Consider the following 20,944-nt stretch of genomic DNA (forward strand, 5'->3'; position numbering starts at 1 on the left):
TGGTCTGTAAATAAATTACATATGTAGCATGCAATAAACTATTAAGAAACACGTGCATTATTGTTTTTTTTTTCTGGGTGAAAAGTTGGCCCTATCCAAAATATAGGAATAGAAATGATCCCTTGTTTTGTGGACTGTCAAGCAAACATCTAACCAAAGGGGCTGACTTACCCCCTGTTAAATGCAAAATTATAACATTCCTTTCAAAGTGAGTTTTCTTTTCATGAACTGGTATTTATGCCGAAGTAAATTAGCAATGTTGCATTGATTATATCTTAATAGAACTGGTTATGGACACTCTTATGGGTCTGTGGGTAAAGCACTAACGAGTTACTTGTATTTCCTTTATTAAAGTGTTTAGGATTAGACAGACTGATCTGTTTCTTATTATATAAAGTGCGAAACACACAACCTCTCTGGCATCTGGACTTGGTACTATGATTCTCTATAAGGTTTCTTATGCATGCACTTCCAAAATACCTTTGAGATTCATTTTGGTACAAGAAATAAAGTCTTTCCAGCATCTTTTAGACAGTCTATCCCACATCCAGGGTCTCTGTCTCCTCTTCCAACATTTTTCTTTTCATAATTAAAAAGAAATAATAAATCTCTCTTTAATTTGTCTCCTTCCCCTGTATCCTTCTTGGCAGTAGCTACAACAAGTTTCAGGCACCTTGGCATAAGACCAGGTTACTTTAGATAAGCCAAGAAAGGCAGTATTTAACTTATGTTTGGGAAGTATTGCTGATTAGTTCTGAAAGAACGATGTAAAGTCCCAAGTGTTGTAGAATCTTTGCTTTGAACCAGAGAGAACAGAAATCCCATTGATTATAGAAAGACGAACAATGTGGAAAACTAAAATTGGGAACATCCCTCAGAATTTTGTTAGTGATGTTCTGTAGGAGCCTGGGGCTGGCGGCGGGTGGGGTGGCCTTGGGGGAAGGTAGATTTCTGGACAAAGATTTAGACTTGTAGATTTCGATGTACTCAAAGGACCACCAAGGACCCGTTAACTCTCTGGCTAGAAATCTACATTCCCCCACAGCCACCCTCAGCCTCTACCCATGGTACTGACATCTCAGGTTTTAAAAAATCTTTATATGCTGCCTTATTCTAAAAAGTTTCAATGCGAAGGGAAAGTAGCCATTGAAAAGTTGGAAGAGGAGGTTAGTGTTTAAAATGCATGTCACAAAACTGTCTACCCATTGCAGGTTGGCCTGAGATTTGTCTCTTCTATTTCTAGCTGTCAACATGAGGAAGGAAACATCAGTTATAAGATAGTATAAATATAGTGTCTGTCACAAAAAAGCCCCCTAAAAACAGACAAAGCACCACCAAAGCAAGGATGAAGCACTCACTATTTTTAATGTTGAGACCTGGGAGATATTTCTCCTGAGGGATTTTTAAAAAGAGATTAATATCTTTTTAAAAATTAATTGTTTTTTTTGTTGTTGTTGTTCATGCTTTGCAGCATGTGGATCTTAGTTCTCCGACCAGAGGTCGAACCTCGGCTCCCTGCATTGGGAGCTCAGAGTCTTAATTAACCATTGGACAATAGGAAAGTCCCTTTTCTGTAGAATTTTATGAGTTAGCTGGTGACAATATCCTAGACGTCCCTGAACCTTGGTTTCTTTGCCTGTACAACGGCGATGTTGTTGTTCAGTCTCTAAGTCATGTCCAAATCTTTGCCACCCCATGGACTGTCGCCTGCCAGGCTCCTCTGTCCTCCACAGTCACTCAGAGTTTGCTCAAATTCATGTCCATTGAGTCGGTGATGCTATCTAACCATCTCATCCTCTGTCATTCACTTAATTCGTGTAGTGGTGAGGATGGCATGAGGTAATGGAACAGCCTGGCACATTTGTAACAATTCCGTAAGTGGCTTCTGTCATCTGTGTGTATATAAGCATAGTACCATGTTTCCTAAGGGCTTTCCTGGTGACTCAGCTGGTAAAGAATCTGCCTGCAATGTGGGAGATGTGGGTTCGATCCCTGGGTGGGGAAGATCCCCTGGAGAAGGGAAAGGCTACCCGCTCCAGTATTCGGGCCTGGAGAGTTCCATGGACTGGATAGTCCATGGAGTCACAAAGCGTCGGCATGACTAAGTGACTTTCACTCACTCACTCATTCATGTTTCCTAAAGGAGCTAATGATCTGTGTTGCATAGAGAGGCATATATTGTTAACCACTCAGTTCTCTACAGAAATTTTAGCTTGACTCACTTGATGGGTTTCGTTCTTCAAAGTCCTAAATCATTTTTGGTAGTGAAGTGGGTATCTGTGGAAGCCTCTTTCACTTAAATGACTATAGTTACTAAGTGTAAGAGTTCTCTGGTGGCCTCAGATCACAATAGCAACTCTCAATGGCGTTAGTGTAGAAATATTTCAGGAACTGGGAGAAGTGGACATGACAGCATCTGAGGGCTTCTGCTCTCCCCTGAGGTGGAGCATGTGAAGACGGGAAGCAACGTGGATCACCTGGTGATAATTTCCGAAGGCCAGAGATAACCAGAAAAGCTGTGTTTTCTTCCCAGGAATACTGGCTGTGGTTGGATTGTGAGATATTCCCAAGATATTTAGAGTTTGTTGAGAACTTGCACCATCTGTCACAGAAAGGTATGCAGGGTATTTCTTTGAACACATGCTCCTGAGGCCCTGCCAAATCTAGGACTGAATGCCCTTTGACTCACACCTAAGTGAACACTGTCAAATGTAGGTTCCAGTAGTTTTATTCTACAAAATTTTGAGTAGCAAGAATGTAACCTTTATTTTAATAACATTTAAACCAATCACTGTTTCCTTATGAATTATAGCTATTAAATTTTTTTGCTCTTTCTTCTTACATTATCTTTGGAAGCAGTCTTTATTGACATTTGGTAGCTCAACTGGTAAAGAATCTACCTACAATGCCAGAGATACCAGTTCGATTGCTGGGTCGTGAAGATCCGCCAGAGAAGGGATAGGCTATCCACTCCAGTATTCTTGGGCTTCTCTGGTGGCTCAGCTGGTAAAGAATCCGCCTGCAATGCGAGAGACCTGAGTTTGATCCCTGGGTTGGGAAGATCCCCTGGAGAAAGGAAAGGCTATCCATTCCAGTATCCTGGCCTGAAGAATTCCATGGACTATATACCATGGGGTCCCAAAGAGTTGGACATGACTGAGAGACTTTCACTCACTAGGGGAGAATTTTTTTCTTTTGAGCCTAAAACTTATTCCCTCATAAATTAAACAGGTAACTATCCCTGATTCTCCGAGCATCTTACTGCTTTGTAGACTCTTGCTGAATTGGAAGGCTTGTCTATCAAGTTTCCCCTTTTCATTTTACACTTAAAATAATACTATATCCTCCACCTCTATGGCTTTCCTAAGAGCTTGCTGCCATTTGGTGAGTTGTAATTTTAAAAATAGCCATCAGTCTTCATGGCATATCTCTGAAACAGGTAAAGATATTTTAATGAAAATAAATATTGAGATCAACTATGATATTCTTATTAGTAATAGCATTATTCTTATTACTAATAGCATTAGTAATAGCATTAATGTTTGGTACTTAGCATATACAGCTTATAAAATACTTGGTCATCATTTTGAGAAAGCGTGCCTTTCCCCTACTCACCAAAGTGATGCTGTCTTCCTCTCTTTTTATTATTATTATTTTTATTTATTTTTTTTTACTTTACAATATTGCATTGGTTTTGCCATACATCAACATGCATCTGCCATGGGTGTAAACGTGTTCCCCATCCTGAACCCCCCTCCCACCTCCCTCCCCATACCATCCCTCTGGGTCATCCCAGTGCACCAGCCCCAAGCTTCCTGTATCCTGCATCGAACCTGGAGTGGCGATTCCTCTCTTCTGGTGGGCAAAGAAGCTGAAATGAAAAGAGGTTGAGAAGTAATTGCTGAAACACAGACACTATTCCTTAGGTCCTAAAGGTTTGTTTGACCTTGGGACTCTATGCCTTTTCCTTTATCTGAACAAGACAGAAAAGGAAAATTTAGTTACTAGTAATGTCTGAGAGGAAAAGGAGGATGCTTTGCCTTTTTAAAAAAATTATTTATTTTTTATTGAAGGGTAATTGCTTTACAGAATTTTGCTGTTTTCTGTCAAACTTCAACATGACTCAGCCATAGGTATACATATATCCCCTCCTTTTTGAAACTCCTTCTCATCTCCCTCCCCATCCCACCCATTTTGGTTGATACAGAGCCCCTGTTTGAGTTTCCTGATGCTTTGCTTTTGAATTACTCAGCTCAGTGATGCTTTCCTCTGGCCACTCTTGGAAGGAGAGAGCTTCCTTACCCAAAGAATATTCGGTTCTACTGTGCTATAAGGGGTCCTGCAAAAGTTCATAGCATGTGGGTACCAAGAATTGTAGCTTCCTGGAGCCCATCGCTGACAGCATAAAAGACGCCTGAGAGGTAGTAAGGGATGGGAGTGGGAACAGAGAGTGGTTGTGGATGAACATGAGAGATCTTTGTTGATTGGTAGCCAGGTTCTGAAATGGGATTATGCCGATGGTTGCACAACTCTCTGTAAATATGCTAAAAATCATTCAATATATACTCTCTTTTTCTTTTACTTTATAAAATATTAGTTTTTATTCCAGAAAAATCTCAGACATGCCAGAGATTAAAGTAGAAAGATAAACTCTTAAAATGAGTGAATTTTATGGCATGTGAAGAACTGTACCTTAATAAAGCTGATAAAAATGTCTGAAATTGGAGATGTCTTAAAAGGAACCACCTTTGTGGTTGGTACTTGGGCTCCACGGGGCAGCATGTGTCCAAAAGTTCCCCCACCTGTGGTTGGATGGAGTATCTGGAGGAGGAGCTGGAGGAGATGGAGATCAGCTGAATCTAGTTCATAAGGCAGCCGTGAGGCCTAGGATTGCGATGTAAATAAAAAGGCACCATTTTTGTGGTGATGACAACTCCAATTAGGTTCTAGAGGGTAAGGTACATTTCTCTCCTGGGCTTTGAAAGCTCACTCTTTATATCATGCTGATTCTTTTGTTGGGTTGACAACAACACTTGATAGCTAGAAATCTTACCTTAAAATCTTATCAGCCCATAGAAACTGTCTTTTGGGCTTCCCGGGTGGCGCTAGTGGTAAAGAGCCTGCCTGCCAATGCAGGAGACATGAGACGTGGGTTTGGTCCCTGGGTCTGGAAGATCCCCTGGAGTAAGGCATGGCAGCCATTCCAGTATTGTTGCTTGGAGAATCCCATGGACAGAGGAGCCTGGTGGGCTACAGTCCATAAGGTCACAAAGGATGGGTCATGACTGAAGTGACTTAGCGTGCACACGAACTGTTTTTTAAATGATCTATCAAATATACTATGCAGATTTGGCTAAAGATATTAAAAAAAATCTTTACATGTAACATCAGTTTGACTCTTGCAGTTTAATTGCCATTTTTTTTCTTTTTGCTTAGTTACCATTTTTTAATAAGAAAATAGTTAATGTGACAGGTTAAAATTTGTTCTTTGACTTCTTAACATTTTTTGTGATGTTTTCCTATTTCCTGACCGTGTTTGATTTACTAAAGAAACTGGATGCTTTGCTTACATATATTGTGTGACCTGAGATAAAGCTCGAGGACTCCCTCAATAACTGGAGTGCAGGAAACAATTGACACTGTTTCTTAATTCACATTGTTTTTTAGATGTTTCCTACTTCCTAGTATAATATAGCTTTCCCATGAGAACAATTTGCTTGTAAATGGTTAGAGATGATAAATTTCTCATTGGCACCACATTCTGCAGGGAGAATTTCACTGTGCTTTTTAGTAGTTGAGTTGGCGTATGTGTCTGGGTGTTTGTATGTCTGTATATGTATTGGGGGCAGGGACTTCATGTTTTATATAGATGCCTCAGACTTCATTCCAAGTATCAGATTTTTTTTTTTTTTGACTGCTTATTCATTCACATGGGGTTCTGCATTCTTGATTGGAACATCTTGCTTGATATAATTGTTTTAATCCTTCCAGTTTAAGGGAACACCACTGTGAATTACAGTGTTTTTAGCTAGGCCTCGTGAGTGACAGTGGAAAGGAATTCATGGTATATTCATCAGACATTTGCATATATGTGTCTTGCATGTGAGTGTGTGATATTTATTGTCTTTGGTGCCATACAGTGGTCATTACGGAATAATTCCAGAATGTGGAGGAAATCCCTAGATAATCTCATCTTTTTTTGCAACTCCCATTTGCAATTCAAAAAGAAAAGAAGTTTTCCCATTACTTCCGAAATGGTGGTTCCCACATTCAGAAGTTAGACTGCATACAAAGTGAAAGTAAAAGTTTTCCAGTGGAAAAAAAGATGTAGAACTTTGAGTTCCTTTTTTTTCTGTCTTATCAGATTTTGTAAAAATAATACCACTTGTCAGTATTGCAGTTCTTCCTTCTCGAGAACTGAAAGCATTTCACAATCTTTTTTCCTCATGCCCTCCTCTTCAAGGCAATCTTTACTGGGCTGGGTTTATTTTTATCACAGCAACAACCAGTTTTTAGAAACTTTTGCAAACGAAAAAAGAAAAATGAGAATGGCACTGTAGCTGACATTCATTTTAGCTGTTTCCTAGTGTGAACATTTGAGTATTTCTAAAATTTTCTCTCTAAGTATGTCTTATTTTTTCTTAGTTTGTCCCAGTTCTAAGTCTCTATTCTGCTGATTGGGTAAAAAAAGTTTTAGTGTAAAACCTTATACCTGCAGAATGACTTTTTGAACTCTGAATTAGGTCTTTTCCCCCCTTTTCCCAATAACTCCTTTTTCATCACTCTATTCAGTATAATCACAGGCTCCAGGAAAGTTGGCACTGGAGAGGACTCTTAAGGATTACCCAGTTTAAGACCTTCATATAAATGAAGAAACTGAGGCCCAGAATGATTAAGGGACATGCTCAAGGTCAGATAGCTCATTGATGGCAGAGGTTTGACCAGAATCAAGGATTCCTGATTTCTAGTTCAATATTCTTTGACTTGCCTAAACAAAAAGAGTCTATCCGGATAGAATTAGAACACATCCTCACCAAATCCTGGTGGCAGCCAACAGGTTGAATTACAATCTAGTTCAATGAAAATTGGAAGGCAGTTTTATTTTTCCAGTTTATCAAATGTGAAATGGTAATGTTGAATTTATGGACATTTTTTTTTTTTCTGACCTCTGGGTCTTGTGTGATTTCTATGTAGCTGAGACTGTGGTTTGAAATGACGAGTGATTTGTGTTCCTTCCTCAGGCCACCACACCATCTACATTGGGGTCCATGTGCCAAAGAGCTACCGGAGAAGGAGACGTCACAAGAGAAAGACAGGCCACCGAGAAAAGAAGGAAAAGGAGAGAATCTCTGAGAACTATTCTGACAAGTCAGATGTGGAGAATGCGGATGAGTCCAGCAGCAGCATCCTGAAGCCTCTCAGTGAGTTCCCCCTGGGTGCTGGTGCCCCTCTCTGCCTCCCTCCCATGGCCTTGGGAAAGACATGCTTAAAGATCTTAGGGCGAATGGGGAGGGGTGAGGAGACATTACGCCTCTAAAGCATAATGTCTCCGGAGGTGATGCTTTTCTTGTCCCTGTAGGTTGGTCTAGGAGGAGACCTGGTAAAATTCTGAGCAGGTCAGAAGAGATCTGACAGCGTTTAGGCGTTTAGCATTTTGTGTTTCCATTAGTGAAGTAGGACAGAGTATTATAGGTGATATTTAACTGCAATTATCAGCAGTAACTGGGAAATTTTTCAAGAAATTTTTGCGTTGTTTCTCCTTAGAAGTAGGTTCTATTAAGAAAGTAGGTCAAGATGAGGATTATATATATATATATATGTATAATCCATAGAGGCTTCTCTGGTGGTTCAGTGGTAAAGAATCCTTCTGCGAAGCAGCAGACACGGGTTCAATTCCTAGGTCAGAAAGATCCCTTGGAGAAAGGAAATGGCAACTCACTCCAGTATCCTTGCCTGAAAAATCCCAATCTATTGGCTCACAAGAGAGTTGGACATGACTGGGCCAGTAAACAACAACAAAGTATAATCCATAACGTCTTATGAAAAAACACAAATGAACTTTTTGGCTATATACACATATATATATGTATATGCGTGTGTATATATATACACACACACATACTGTGCTGTCCTTAGCTGCTCAGTTTTGTCCAATTCTTTGCAACCCCGCAGACTGTAGCCCTTCAGGCTCCTCTGTCCATGGGGATTCTCCAGAGAAGAATACTGGACTGGATTGTCATGCCCTCCTCATATACACGCATACATATTTACATGACATTTATAGGATTATAGGTTACATTTAGCCAGGTTGATTTAAAAAAGAATAGTGGGAAAACATCCTGAAAATCAGAGGGTCATTTACAGTGACGCAGCTCTGAAAATGTTGAAACTATTAGCCTTCATCAGACTTTGGATAGAGGTGTTATTTGGCACAGAATAGCAGGAGGTCAAAGCACATCCTTGGATTCAAGCAGGTGGATGTGTGTTTGGGTTTATGTGTCTGTTGCTTTGGTTTCTTTCGATGTGGAGAACGTTGGGCTATCTGGGCAGCTTTGTGGCTAGAGTGAGAATAAATATATGCAGTAGAAGCGAAAAGCCGTAGAAGCGAAAAGCAGCAGAAACATATGCCAGTTTGGGAAGAGTCCCCAACATGAGTTACATAGTGACAGCTTTTCATGTTGGCGAGCTCAGCCCAGTTCTTCCTCTCTTTGCTACAGTTGCAGAAATCCAGAACCTGCAATAAAATCCAACATGGGTGGCAAAGATAAAGATCCAGTTTAGTCTTTGTAGGTGATGAGAGGCTAAATTAGAATTAACAGCTCAGAACGGTTGAAAGTGAATTTACAGAGTTAAGTATGAGGCTGTGAAGTGTAGTGATGTGAATCTGTAAATTGTTTTTATAGTCTGTCTACTGGAGCTGAGCAGGTGGTTTAGCAGGTAGAGAGGTACTTATGTGGAGAGGAGCTGTCAGCTGGACCACCGAATTAAAGAGGAATGTTCTGAGGACAGTTTGGGGATGGACCACTGAATTAAAAGTTTAAAGTGTTGGAGTAAATGTAAGACTTACATGGGACCAGAGGACAGGAGGCAGGAGTTGCATGCTTTTCACTGGAACACTGGGGGAGAGCCTTTCTGAAAGGCATTGTTTGTATATTGACTAAAAAAAATGGGGTCTGTTTCGAGCAAAGTTCTTGAAATGCAGACAAAAAAGGTCACAGTTAATAGTCTTGAGGAACGAAAGATAACATTCCTTTCCAAATACATTACTAGTTTATCTCGATTTGCTATCTGTTTTGGCAAGACCTGAGCCAGAATCAGAGGTGCTGTCTCCAGTGTGTGTGTGTGTGTGTGTGTGTGTGGCTGTCTGTCTGTCTGTCTCATCGTCTCTCATTCTGCAATTTAAGAACAAGAGTGCATCATCTCTATAAATACTAAAAGGGAAAGAGATGCTCACTTACACAAATGGGCCACAGGATTTTGAGATGATCATTATGTAATAGCTTTTTAGGAAGGGCAGTGGAAACTATGCCAGTAATACTCAAGTAGGTAATAGGGATGAACAGGTCAGAAAGGCACTGAGGCTGAATCTCTGTCTTCCATGGAATGCTGTGACTTCCTGTGGCCTCTGGAGACCAGTTTGAGTAGAGCATGTAGAGGACGGAAGGCAGTTCATGTTCTTTATCTTAGAGGTCTTCTCCTTGGGGAGTACTGCATTGGGTTGTATACTTGGTTTCTGAAGCGATCCTACGGAGACATCATTGTTAAGGACAATGATAACAAAGAAATGATCAATAAATTTGTATTTTATAGTTAGTTATTTTCTGCTAGTCAGTAAGTTATGCTGTCATATGCCTGTGACGTATTTGACATCCAACTTGACATGAAGATCCTCAAAGAAATTGCTGTATTTTCTCCATTGCTTATCATGGAGACTAGATGGGTTGATAGCTGGTTTATCTGGTGCGATTCTACTTAAAAATCATTGCACTCAGATGTAAAGGGACATTTAAGCGTGTGATTTTGGGGAAACTATAGGGCTCTGGCGCCAATGTGAAGACAAAAGTTTCTCTTGTTCTTAGATCTGTGGTTTTTAAGTAACTTATGTCTACAGGCATGCCAGGCCCCCTAGACCAGATTCTTGCATGGACCTGGTGTTATATCAGGTGGTGCTTGTCACTATTGAAAAAACCCACCTGGAAATAGAGCCCCTTGATGAGAATCATCTCTGATTTTTTCCTTCCTGTCACCCTCATCTGCAATATGTCAATAACTTTTGTTGGTTCTACTTCTAAAATACCTCTGAATCTGTCTATTGTTTTTTAATGTGACTGCCATATTCTGATCCAGGGAATCCTACCCTCTTGCTTAAGACAACTGGAACAACCTCTGCTTTTCATATCTTTTCCCACACAGAGGGAGTAGTGATTATCACGAAGTGCAAATTGGGTCATACCATTCCCTCTTTAGAATGAAATCCTGGTCAAAGCTCAGGGCCCACTGTGTCTCACCAGAATCCTTTGCATTACTTGCTCCTTGTTCACTTTAATTCAGCCACACTGATTTTTCAGTGGTGTCCAAACCTTTTCTGCCTCAGGACCTTTGCTTGTGCAATTCTGTCTTTCTGGAATGGTCTCTCATTCTTGCCCTGGTTAGCTTTTCTCTGCCTTTATGTTCCGGCTTCAAAGTGTTGTCTCTTCAGAGAGCGATGCTTTGCCCTGCTATTCTATCTGATGTATTAATAGCTTCTCCAGTGTTGGTCTTCCACAGTTCTCATCTCTTTCCTTCGTAATACATGTTTCACTTCGGGAGTTTACTAACCTACAGTTAGTAAAAAAACCCTACAGTTTTGTCTTGTGCTGATGGGGCAGCGTAAGCTCCCTGAGAGCTTGGATCAGGTTTGTCTTCTTCTCCTGTGTTATCTCTGGCACCCAGCACGGTGCCTGATACATAGTGTGTGTGTGTGTGTGTGTGTGTGTGCATGCTAAGTCAGTTCAGTCATGTCTGACTCTATGTGACCCTGTGGACTGGAGCCCACCAGGCTCCTCTGTCCATGGAATTCTCCAGGCAAGAATGTGGAGTGGGTTGGCATGCCCTTCCCCAGGGGATCTTCCCGACCCAGGGATTGAACCTGAGGTTCTTAGGTCTCCAGTGTTGGCAGGTGGGTTCTTTACTACTAGTGCCACCTGGAAAGCCCAGTGTATATGCTTCAGTTCAGTTCAGTTCAGTTCAGTCACTCAGTCGTGTCCGACTTTTTGCGACCCCATGAATCACAGCACGCTAGGCCTCCCTGTCTGTCACCAACTCCTGGAGTTCACTCAGACTCACGTCCATCGAGTCAGTGATGCCATCCAGCCATCCAGTTGAGTTGATGGATTGCCACAGAGGAAGACATAGGTATTGCTTCTATTGGTCTCAGATGAAGATCCAAGTGGTTTTCTTGTTTGTAATCCTCATACGTGATCTTTATATTTCCTGCTCTGCCTTTTTCTCTTGCCATGTTGAAGTTGGCCCTGATTTTTAATTACTCCACTTTGGAAAGTGCCTCATTATTTCAGCTATTGCTGAAGCACTACTTTGGTCGAGGCACACGACTCCCAAGTGTGTTGAGTTGCTTGTCACTCACAGCTGTTGGAGGAAATCAACCCACAGAGCACGTGGATTTATCACTTACATTTAAAAATGCTCACTAGTCCACACAAGAGCTCAGGTGACTCAGCTTTGGAAGCCATATTGAGGAGGCATAGGACAAATAGTAAAGGACATTTGTAATAAGACATAAGCCAAATATCTTCCAGTTATCAGGCACATATGAAGATGACGTAATTAATGGGTTCATTTAGCTTATAACACAGAAGCTTTTTTCTCTTCCCTGTGGCTCTGGTGTCAAGAGAAGGCTTCTAAAAAGTGGATGCATGTTTTGAATCTTAGGCATTGGGAGCTTTGAGGAGGAAGCTAGCCAGCTTCTTTGTCCCTGTCCCCCTCTTCCCACCCCCAAGCTCAGCAGCAGCTCTGAGGCCTCACACAGCTGTTTTTGTCTGTGTGGCGTTTGAGCTGGTGTCCCACCTTGGGACACAGAGAAGAAAACACGTGTGAGAAGTGTGGGACACGAGCAATGGGGCGGGAGGCTGGGGAAGACAAGTGAAGTGGAAGAGCAGGCAGGAGGAGAGACAAGGAAGCGAGGAGGTGGTGTGGAGTGGGTGGTGGAGAGAAAAGCTCGATTGTGCTCTTTCTTAAAAATAACCCTTTGCCTCCCCCACTGTGCACTTTTTCTTCCCCCTAAGTTAGCAACTGCTGTCCTCCGAGGGTTGCCCATTCTGGATGGGGAGGTGGTCCTAGACGAGCTAAACTCCTACCATCGATGGAGTGACCTCTGCACTTCGCATTTTGTTGGTGTGCTGGGGTGCTCGTGGGGGACTCACAGGCCTCTCTGTGACGGCAGAGACTCTGAAGATGTATAAAATGTTAGCAAACAGAGCTACAAGCAGAACATCCTGTTCAGCATTTCGGTCTGATGTGTAATCTATCTCTTGACAAGCTCGCACATGCCTCGGTGCTGGGAGGTGCTAACTGCCTCTCACACATATGTCTTGCCCATGGTGGGATTCTGTCGCTAGGTATGCGCACACAGACGTTCATTCAGTCGTGTGGTAGTCTTTTTAGCTCTTTGGATGAGTACCAGGACTGATGGATTTATGCTAGTGAGCATTGTTCTGTGAGCCTGGAACATGGATGCCCGTGGGTGATCCAGTAATAGCCAGGAAACTGAAGCAGACAAATGGGCAGCCGCTTTTGTTTGGTGCTTCCAGGGAAATGAACAGAGTACCTTTGCATAAGAGCCAAGATTATTTGGGATTTTGTCATTTGACTTTGCATACACCCCTGTGCCCTCCCCCGACCCGACTTCATTCTGCTGGGTGCATTTCTACTTTTTCCTTGATTCTTACATGTTTTCAGGCGAGGCCTTAAATACCGATATCTAACATTCTTACAATTTTCTGTGCACCATTTGCATATCCCCCCAGTGACCCAGTATGCAGGAGAGAAGGAAGTCTGAAGTGTGCATGCGAAGAGTAGATTCTGTCCCTGTTAAGAAATAAAACACAAAAGAAATACACTGTCTTTTTTATCCTCTTCTCTATTTTTCATCCTATATACGTAGGAGGATGCATTTTATCTTTAGGTCTGAAACAAAGGCTTTTTGTATTAAAAAATAATTGAAAACCTAAAAGTTGGCCTTTTCAGAAGGGTCACTTGTGATGGAATTTTACTGAAAAGGCAGTGGGTCACGGCAGTTAGGAGCACATTTGAGCTAGACAGTTCGAATACCAGCTCATACCAGCAGCGTGAACTTGGCAAGATACTTAAGCTCTCAGTACTCCACTTTCCTCTCCTGTAAAGGGAATAATGATAGAAGTTAATCCATAGTGCTCTGAGTGTTAAGTGAGCGGTGTATCTGGTTAGCAATTATTATTTTGAGTTATTCTGAACACTTTCTTCGATCTCATCTTTTCCCATCCACTGTACACAGGTAATGCCAAAGGGTCAGACTAAAACTTTGCAGAATTACTTCTTTAAGCGCTTCTGCCTTTTGTGCTATCAATGCCCACTAGCTTTTCCTTTGCTTTGGCTGTCAGCTTGACTCCTGGATCCCAATGGCATCTTCAGGAGATCTAGCTTAAATTCAGTCTCTTATTAATAACTTGCTGGTGGTACAGCCTGGATCCTGCATAGCATGAAAGGACCAAGGAGACAAGATGTTCATCAGGCAGAAGTGATACTGATCGTGCTCCTGTTTGGTGTAAAAGACAGCCAGTAAAGCAAGTGACTGCTTATTACCACGTGTGTCCTTGAATTCAGCCAGTAGTTGGAATTTCGCTTCTGAGCCCCTGAAGGCAAATGGTCTGTCCCTTCTTTCCTGAGAAGGATCTCTTTTCTGCCTCTTTGTGTTTCTCAGTGAAATTAATCTGGCTAAGAAGGGCAGTTGGGTGGGACGAGTCAGCAACCTGAAGGCAGTGCTGTGCAGAGAGGAAAATGTTTGGCATACTTGTGTTTCTGGTGGCACGAGGCAGGCTCAACAATGTTGTGTTTTGTGTGGTACACATAATTGCTGTTTCTTCCTCTGTGCTGCTGATGAGTACAGGAGGGCTGTGTCATGGTGCTTCCACCTTCTTTCACTGGTTAACTATGTATACCTCATAGGGAGCCTGGTGTTTTGGAAATGCGATTCACTTGAAGTCACCTTGAAGCTGCCTCCAAGTGGCAGTCCTTCACACTATGGAAGAGTGTCATTTCTCGTAGCCTCTGACTGTTCTATTACAATAGTTATTCCATTTTATCATGCCATGAGATGTTATGAATAGTGTGTTTACGTGTGTCATGGGAGAGTTGATGTCGTTGCTATTTATAGTGACTCATGAGTTCTGGAGGCCTCAGAGGGTTCCACTGTGCTCCAGGGGCTGGGGTACGCAAGCTAAAAAGAGACTGTGACTTGGGGTGGAAAATGGGAGAAAACCAGAGCCCCATGTGAAATGTCAGATGTGAAGTATACTTTAATGAAGCGAAGAGGGTGTAAATGACTGTGGGTCACAGGCATTAGCTCCTCAGCAGAAGGCAGAACGCATCCTGTGGTTTGGGTTCAAGGTTATAAGATAAGAATCTTGAGGGTGTGAGCGTATTTGAGAGTATATGTGTGATTAAAAAAAGAAAGATATTGGTAGGGATCTTCTTGAAATGGTAATTCTATTTAGGAAATTTCTCATATAAAAAGTTCTTGAAGGACTCTATGGGTTCTTAATTCCAGGGATTTAGATTCAGGACTTTATGGACTTAAACTGTTAATGCAAAAATTGCTATGAGGGACCATAGGGGACCGTGGGTATACTCTATAAATAAATTCTCTGGAATTCTTCCATGACCACAATCTGGAAGCAGGAATGTTGGGTTCTTTTAATAACTTTCCCATGGATGGGGAGTGTTACTTGACTTTTCATCACATTCTGTAGAGGTGTGGTGAGCATGGAGTCCCTGTCATCTTTGTTACCTATATAATCAAAATCTTCGTTATCTTTGACTCTTAAGTATTCTTCTTCCATAGACAGCCACTCACTGAGTCCTGTTGGTTTTCCATCAGTGTCTCTTGTGTCTGCCTTTTCCTTTGCATTCCTAAGGCATTATCTTCTTTGGATTTTCTGCCTTCAGGGTCTAACTTGAAATAGAAGGGAGTTATTTCTGATAAGGTTTCCAGATTGCTAAACTGTCACTTTCATCTAGTCTCTCCTTAATTAAATAAATAGTAATAATAATAATAATAATAAACCCTTCCAATGCTCCTCATTACTGAAAACAGTTTCCTAACTTGGGCTTCTTAGACATTTAAAAAGAGATTGAGACTAATGGAGCTTCCTCTACTGTTTTCAATATTTTAGGTAGTTTAATGCAAGTTGTAGGTTTACTCTGCTTCTGCAGGCCTTAAAGAGAGCATTTATACCAGCACGTAATGACTTGCCCAGTTTTTGAACTCCTGCGGCAAGTATTTTACATTATTTTACAAGTATGTTACATGTTCTGATACTTAGACCTGTGGTGATTTGAGTATTGACTCACTTCTTTAATTCAGGTGTGTGTCGTCTCTCCAACGATATCATTAGAGCCCCACTGGCAGGAGCAATATCTCATATTTAATTTGAGTCATGTTTTAAAGTAGCATATCCTTTGAGTGGGCATACAAATAAAATGTCCAGAAATGATCAAGTAGGTTAAAATATTCTGCTCTGTCTGCAAAAATAAAAACTGAAAAGTTTAATATTAACAACTACCTTAGTTTAAAAAAATGCTATTTCTCCCAACCTAAATCTTATTCAAATGTGATTAAAATAGAAGTCACTGGAGTTGTGCAGTAGAGTGAGTTGAACAATAGTGACACAAAAAGAGAGAAGGCCAGGAAAAGTATTTTTTCTCATGCTGTATAGGTTTGCAACATTTACTTTGCAATGACTAATTAGCACATAAAAAATAGAAATTGTTCATATTTTCAAAACAGAAACAAAAAGTGCTACCCTGCATGTACTTTTTCTCATGAGAAAATATTAAAATGTGTGAAGATATGTATGTCAGTGCAAGAATGCAAAATGTTATTTAAGATGGCATTTCACTAAAGAACTGTATTAGCATGTTGAGTTGGAGTAAGCTTCCCTCTGCATAAGACTATTTGGGGTACATATTCCACTTTGCCAAGTGAGGATAGTATATAAAAATGGTTACTTATGATAGTGAGATTCGTTAATCAGTTTATGTCACGGAGGCTGTTTGTGCAGTGTCTTACATGGAAAATTTTAAGAATTGTTTATGTATGTTTATCATGGATAAACAGATTAATCCGTGTTGCTGCAGAGATGAACTTAGGTGACCTTTGTACATCCTTCTCAGAATTATGATGTAATGGTTTTGAAACAAGAATGTCCCTGAAATTTTTTATTCTTTTGCTGTTTGCCAATTAAGCCAAATTCCTTTTTTTTTAAAAAGCAGAGTGTACTCAATACCCTTAGGAGTTACTTTTGGTAGTGGTGTTACTGTGTTCCAGCAATCTGTATTAAAATTATCCTTTGTGAGTTACCAAAATTTTAACACAGAGGCCACAGAGAAATTACATTTAATTGATTCTGCTTCATTTATGAGGAAGGAATAACTTAGGTGTAATGGAAAATGTGACTTCTGGATGCAGATTTACAGGAAACACGCCGACTGTATAGCTGGCTGTGTTTGTTCAAAACTGAAGTTGTTTTCAGCAAAAAATAGGCTGATTTCTGTTACCAAGTCATGGGAATAGCAATTTCTGTAACCAGAAATTCACTGCAGATTTGTGTAGTATCCAGAATGCATGCATGAGCAGCTTATAAAATCCTAGGTCAGTTCTTTGACTCTGCTTTTTTATTTCTTGTGAAATTGCTGAATTCCCCAAATGAACAAAAACCAAGGAAACAAACAAGCAAAAAAGTTCAGAGAGATTTTTGGATTATTTTATTGATGTCCACACCCAGAGATGGCTAATATTCTCCCTTGTTCCTCCAATTCTTAAATATAGATTTTGAACAGAAGATACTATGGTTAATGAGAACTGAAGGTAGATAACTGGTATTCCACTGGCCACTCATTTAGATCAAATGCTAATCAAAGTTTTCTAAAGTGCGTGAGAAGTGTGTGGCTAAAGGAAACTTTTCCTGAGTTATTATTTCTTGCTCAAATCAAACTTGGAAGGTTTATAGATTTTTTTTTTCCCCTATCAAATTGACTGGAAAATGTGTATGCCACATTCTCTTTAAGCTCCTTTTATTCTATTGTTTTATGATTCTTTCTGACATTTGTAAAACACCTAAGTGATGAATATAATGGGATAAACTTCAGGATCTTTGCATTGCATATTTTTTGTGTACAGTAGAAGTGACAGAGAGGCTTTCCTTGTCTGGCAGGTGGGGAAAATGTTCTGTCTTTAAGTGTGAAGATGGGGAATTTTAATAGAAGGCTCGTACTAGCTTGGATGAAAAAGAGATCAATCAAGGGCAACGTATTAGTAGAAAAACCAACCTGAAGCTTATATTTATTTTAAGTAACAATTGATTTTTTAAAATGTCACTGAATTCCACATTTTGGCCAGTGGGGGTGGGGGGGCACAGAAAAAAAGTACATGAATAACACTGAAGGTAAGGAGATAGGAAAGTGTTAGCCGCTCAGTTGTGTCCGATTCTTTGCAGTCCGTGAACCATAGTCCACCAGACTCCTCTCTGACCATGGAATTATCCAGGGAGTAATACCAGAGTGTGTTGCCATTCCCTTCTCCAGGGGATCTTCCCAACCCCGGGATTGAACCCTGGTCTCCTGCAATGCAGGCAGATTCTTTGCCATCTGAGCCACTAGGGAAGCCCAAGGAGAGTGAGGAGATGACCAGTTCTGAGAAAGAGACACTGTGGAGGGACCCTGACTATTGAGAAAGACAGTGAGACCAAAGAACAGAAAAATCACTGGGTGAGTGGCAGAGGCTAGCTTCTCACCCCTCAAAATAGAACCACATTTCTTAGCAGGACCAGATCTCTAATGCTGTCCTCAGACAAGTTTCAAGTGGCCTCTGCCTGTCTTATCTTTAATCCCCCAAGGGATAGTTTTTCTACCATGATTATGAAATAATTACGGTGATTCTCTAGCTTCTTTTCATTCTTCTGTTTACATTACCTCTTTGTATTGGTTTTGGAGTCCTCCCTAAGAGATGTTCCTTCTATCAAAAACTTGGGTCTTACTAGATCTTTTCGTAATACTTGTTTATTATTATTTTTTTTAAATTCCAGAACACTAAGGTATAAATAATCATATTTAGCATTCTGAAAAATTCTTTTGGTTATCTCTGAGATTTCTAGTAGGCCATTTAAGATAGCTACAATTCAACTTATATTCCTTATAGGAGATTACCCCCAGGATTTGTTCAGCCACGAGATAAAGCTGGGGGAAAGTACTTTCTACAAAGGCTGCCCTGAGTGTTCACATCTAATCCAAGACTGGTCCCTTAGTAATCTGCCTGATGACAGTGGAAATTCAGTGAGGCAATGGGACTTTTTTGGAAGACAGCTGGATCTAGGGGAATTTTTGTAAGCAATGAACCATTCTTTAATTGAAACCACTGGATGTGGTTAGTAGTTTATTTTAAAAACACCATATGTTAGTTCATTCCTATATACTGTGACAATCGTAGTTTAATCAAAAGCTGCTTGTGACATTTCAGTTTAGTCCTGTTCATGAAAGAGTGGCTCACTTCCTTGAAATCCTGATCTCTGTGCCAAATGCCAGCACATTCACAATTACAGTTTGGCTTTTAGGCAATTGTGCAACTTTTTTTTTGAGTATGTGGTAGGTTTTTATTTATTTTTGTCACTTTCACTAATTTGTCATATTCTTAAATGAAAAAAATGTTTTCTCAGCCTTTTGTTTGTTAAACAGTGACTTTTATTCCTTTCTCCATAGTTCCCCTGAGAGGAAATAAGCTAATGTAACTTTTTTTTTTTTTGGACTCTCCTTTTTGGCCAGAAAGTCAAGCTAATGCATGATCTCATTGAGACATGATCTACTTGTATGAACCATAAGCTAGTAAGCTTGTCATCATTCTTCATGGTTCTGGGGTAGACACCCCATGAGCCACCACAATAGGGTGAGAGGAGAGATGCAGTCCGATCCCTGAGTCTCAGTGCAGTGCAATGCAAGTCAATTCAATTTAATACATTTTGATTCAGTCCAAGAAATATTTTGTTGTTGTCATTCAGTTGCTCAGTGGTGTCTGACTCTGCGACCCCATGGCCTGCAGCACCCAGGCTTCTCTGTCCTTCACCATCTCCTGGAGTTTGCTCAATGTCTGTTGAGTCGGTGATGTCATCCAAATATCTTGTCCTCTGTCGTCCCCTTCTCCACTTTCCCTCAATCTTTCCTATCATCAGGGTCTTTTCTAATGAGCTGACTCTTCACATCAGGTGGCCAAAGTATTAGAGCTTCAGCATCAGTCCTTCCAATGAATATTCAGGGTTGATTTCCTTTAGGATTGACTGGTTTGATCTTCTTGCAGTCCATATACTCTCAAGAGTCTTCTCCAACATCACAGTTCAAAAGAAATATTTAGGGAGTACTTTTTCTTTTCAGGCACAGACCTGGGTACTGGGCCTGCAGAGATGAAAATTGAAACCTGACAGTTTAGTGGAGAAAATGACACAATTCAAATTGCAGAGACTATGACAATTACTATAATAGAGCTATCCACCAGGTGGTATGAGGGCATCGAGGAAAATGTCTAGGTTTGACATGGGGAGTAGGAAAAGGCATCACAGAGAAAGGAGCATTTGAGTTGAGCCTTGGAGCAACAGGAATGTCCGGAGGGTAGGGGTGGGGAGTGAGGAGCTGGTGAGGTTTCATTGCCTCTTTACCTAGGAATGGACCAGCACAGAGGGTGAGCAAACTGAGGGGCTTCTACCAAAAGATCCTGTCCCCCTTTAGAAGAAAAGAATGTGGTCATTATAGTTCTGTAGTTAAACAACCATATGGGACTTCCCTGGGGGTCCAGTGGTTAATAGTCCACACTTCCACTGAAGGGGGCACAGGTCTGATATCTGGTCAGGGAACTAAGATCCCACATGCTGCATGATGGGGCCAGACAAACAAAAACCAGAAGGAAAAAAACAACCATAGAAGTACATTTTAGGAGACTCTGCTTGGTAGCCTGCCTAGTATATATTCTCCTTTTCTTCTTTCTCCTCAAAACGTCAATTTTGTTCATGACGGCAGTGTGACAGCTGAAAACATAGATTTCCCAGGGTTCCTTGAGGCTAGGGACTAAGTCATGTGACTTAGTCCTGACCAATGAGATGTAAGCTTAGGTGGACTGGGTGGTGCTTGGAGAAATGCATGTTTCTTAATGGAAAGGGATAGGTGATTGACACTTATTTTAATAAATATTAGTGAGTGAATATTTTAGTTCCATTATTTACTCCATAAATGGTAAATAATATCTTCTACTTAGAGGAAGTGAAGACCTGGAATCTCTTAATTTTGTCCTTGTTGTTGGTGAGCCTGAGCAGCCCTCAGATTCTGCAGGTTGGTCTGTTTATATGACTACCTGTCATATGAGTGTATGACTACACTCATCTTACAAAGGAGAGCTATCAGCAGTTATGTGAACAAATCTGTGTAGAAGGTGACGAATTTTGTTGATAAAATGTTGCTGAGAATAATAACAATGAATATTTATTGGACACAATTTCTGCAATAGGTACTCTGCAGGTACCTAAAAATTGTAATCTTAGTTTTCCTGGTCAAAGCCCTTGAGGTTAATGTCCTCATTTTTAGGGTTAGGGACCTGAAGCTTGCAGAAGTGAGTGACTCACCTGACATTACATGGTTGGCAAGTGGTGTTGCTGGG

The 20,944-nt window shown here is 40.8% G+C and overlaps 1 protein-coding gene across 6 annotated transcripts in view; it reads left to right on the top strand.

Moving 5' to 3' along the window:
• SLC4A4 (solute carrier family 4 member 4) overlaps positions 1-20,944 on the top strand; it is a 362,219-nt gene that overhangs the window by 68,390 nt on the left and 272,885 nt on the right. For all 6 annotated transcript variants that reach the window (XM_070372496.1, XM_070372497.1, XM_070372498.1 and 3 more), the window contains one exon: positions 7,242-7,421. In XM_070372496.1, coding sequence (XP_070228597.1) covers positions 7,242-7,421 — 180 coding nt within the window. The remainder of the gene's footprint in view (positions 1-7,241; positions 7,422-20,944) is intronic.

This window comes from Bos mutus, chromosome 6, assembly GCF_027580195.1.
Source record: "Bos mutus isolate GX-2022 chromosome 6, NWIPB_WYAK_1.1, whole genome shotgun sequence".
Classification (NCBI taxonomy): domain Eukaryota; kingdom Metazoa; phylum Chordata; class Mammalia; order Artiodactyla; family Bovidae; genus Bos; species Bos mutus.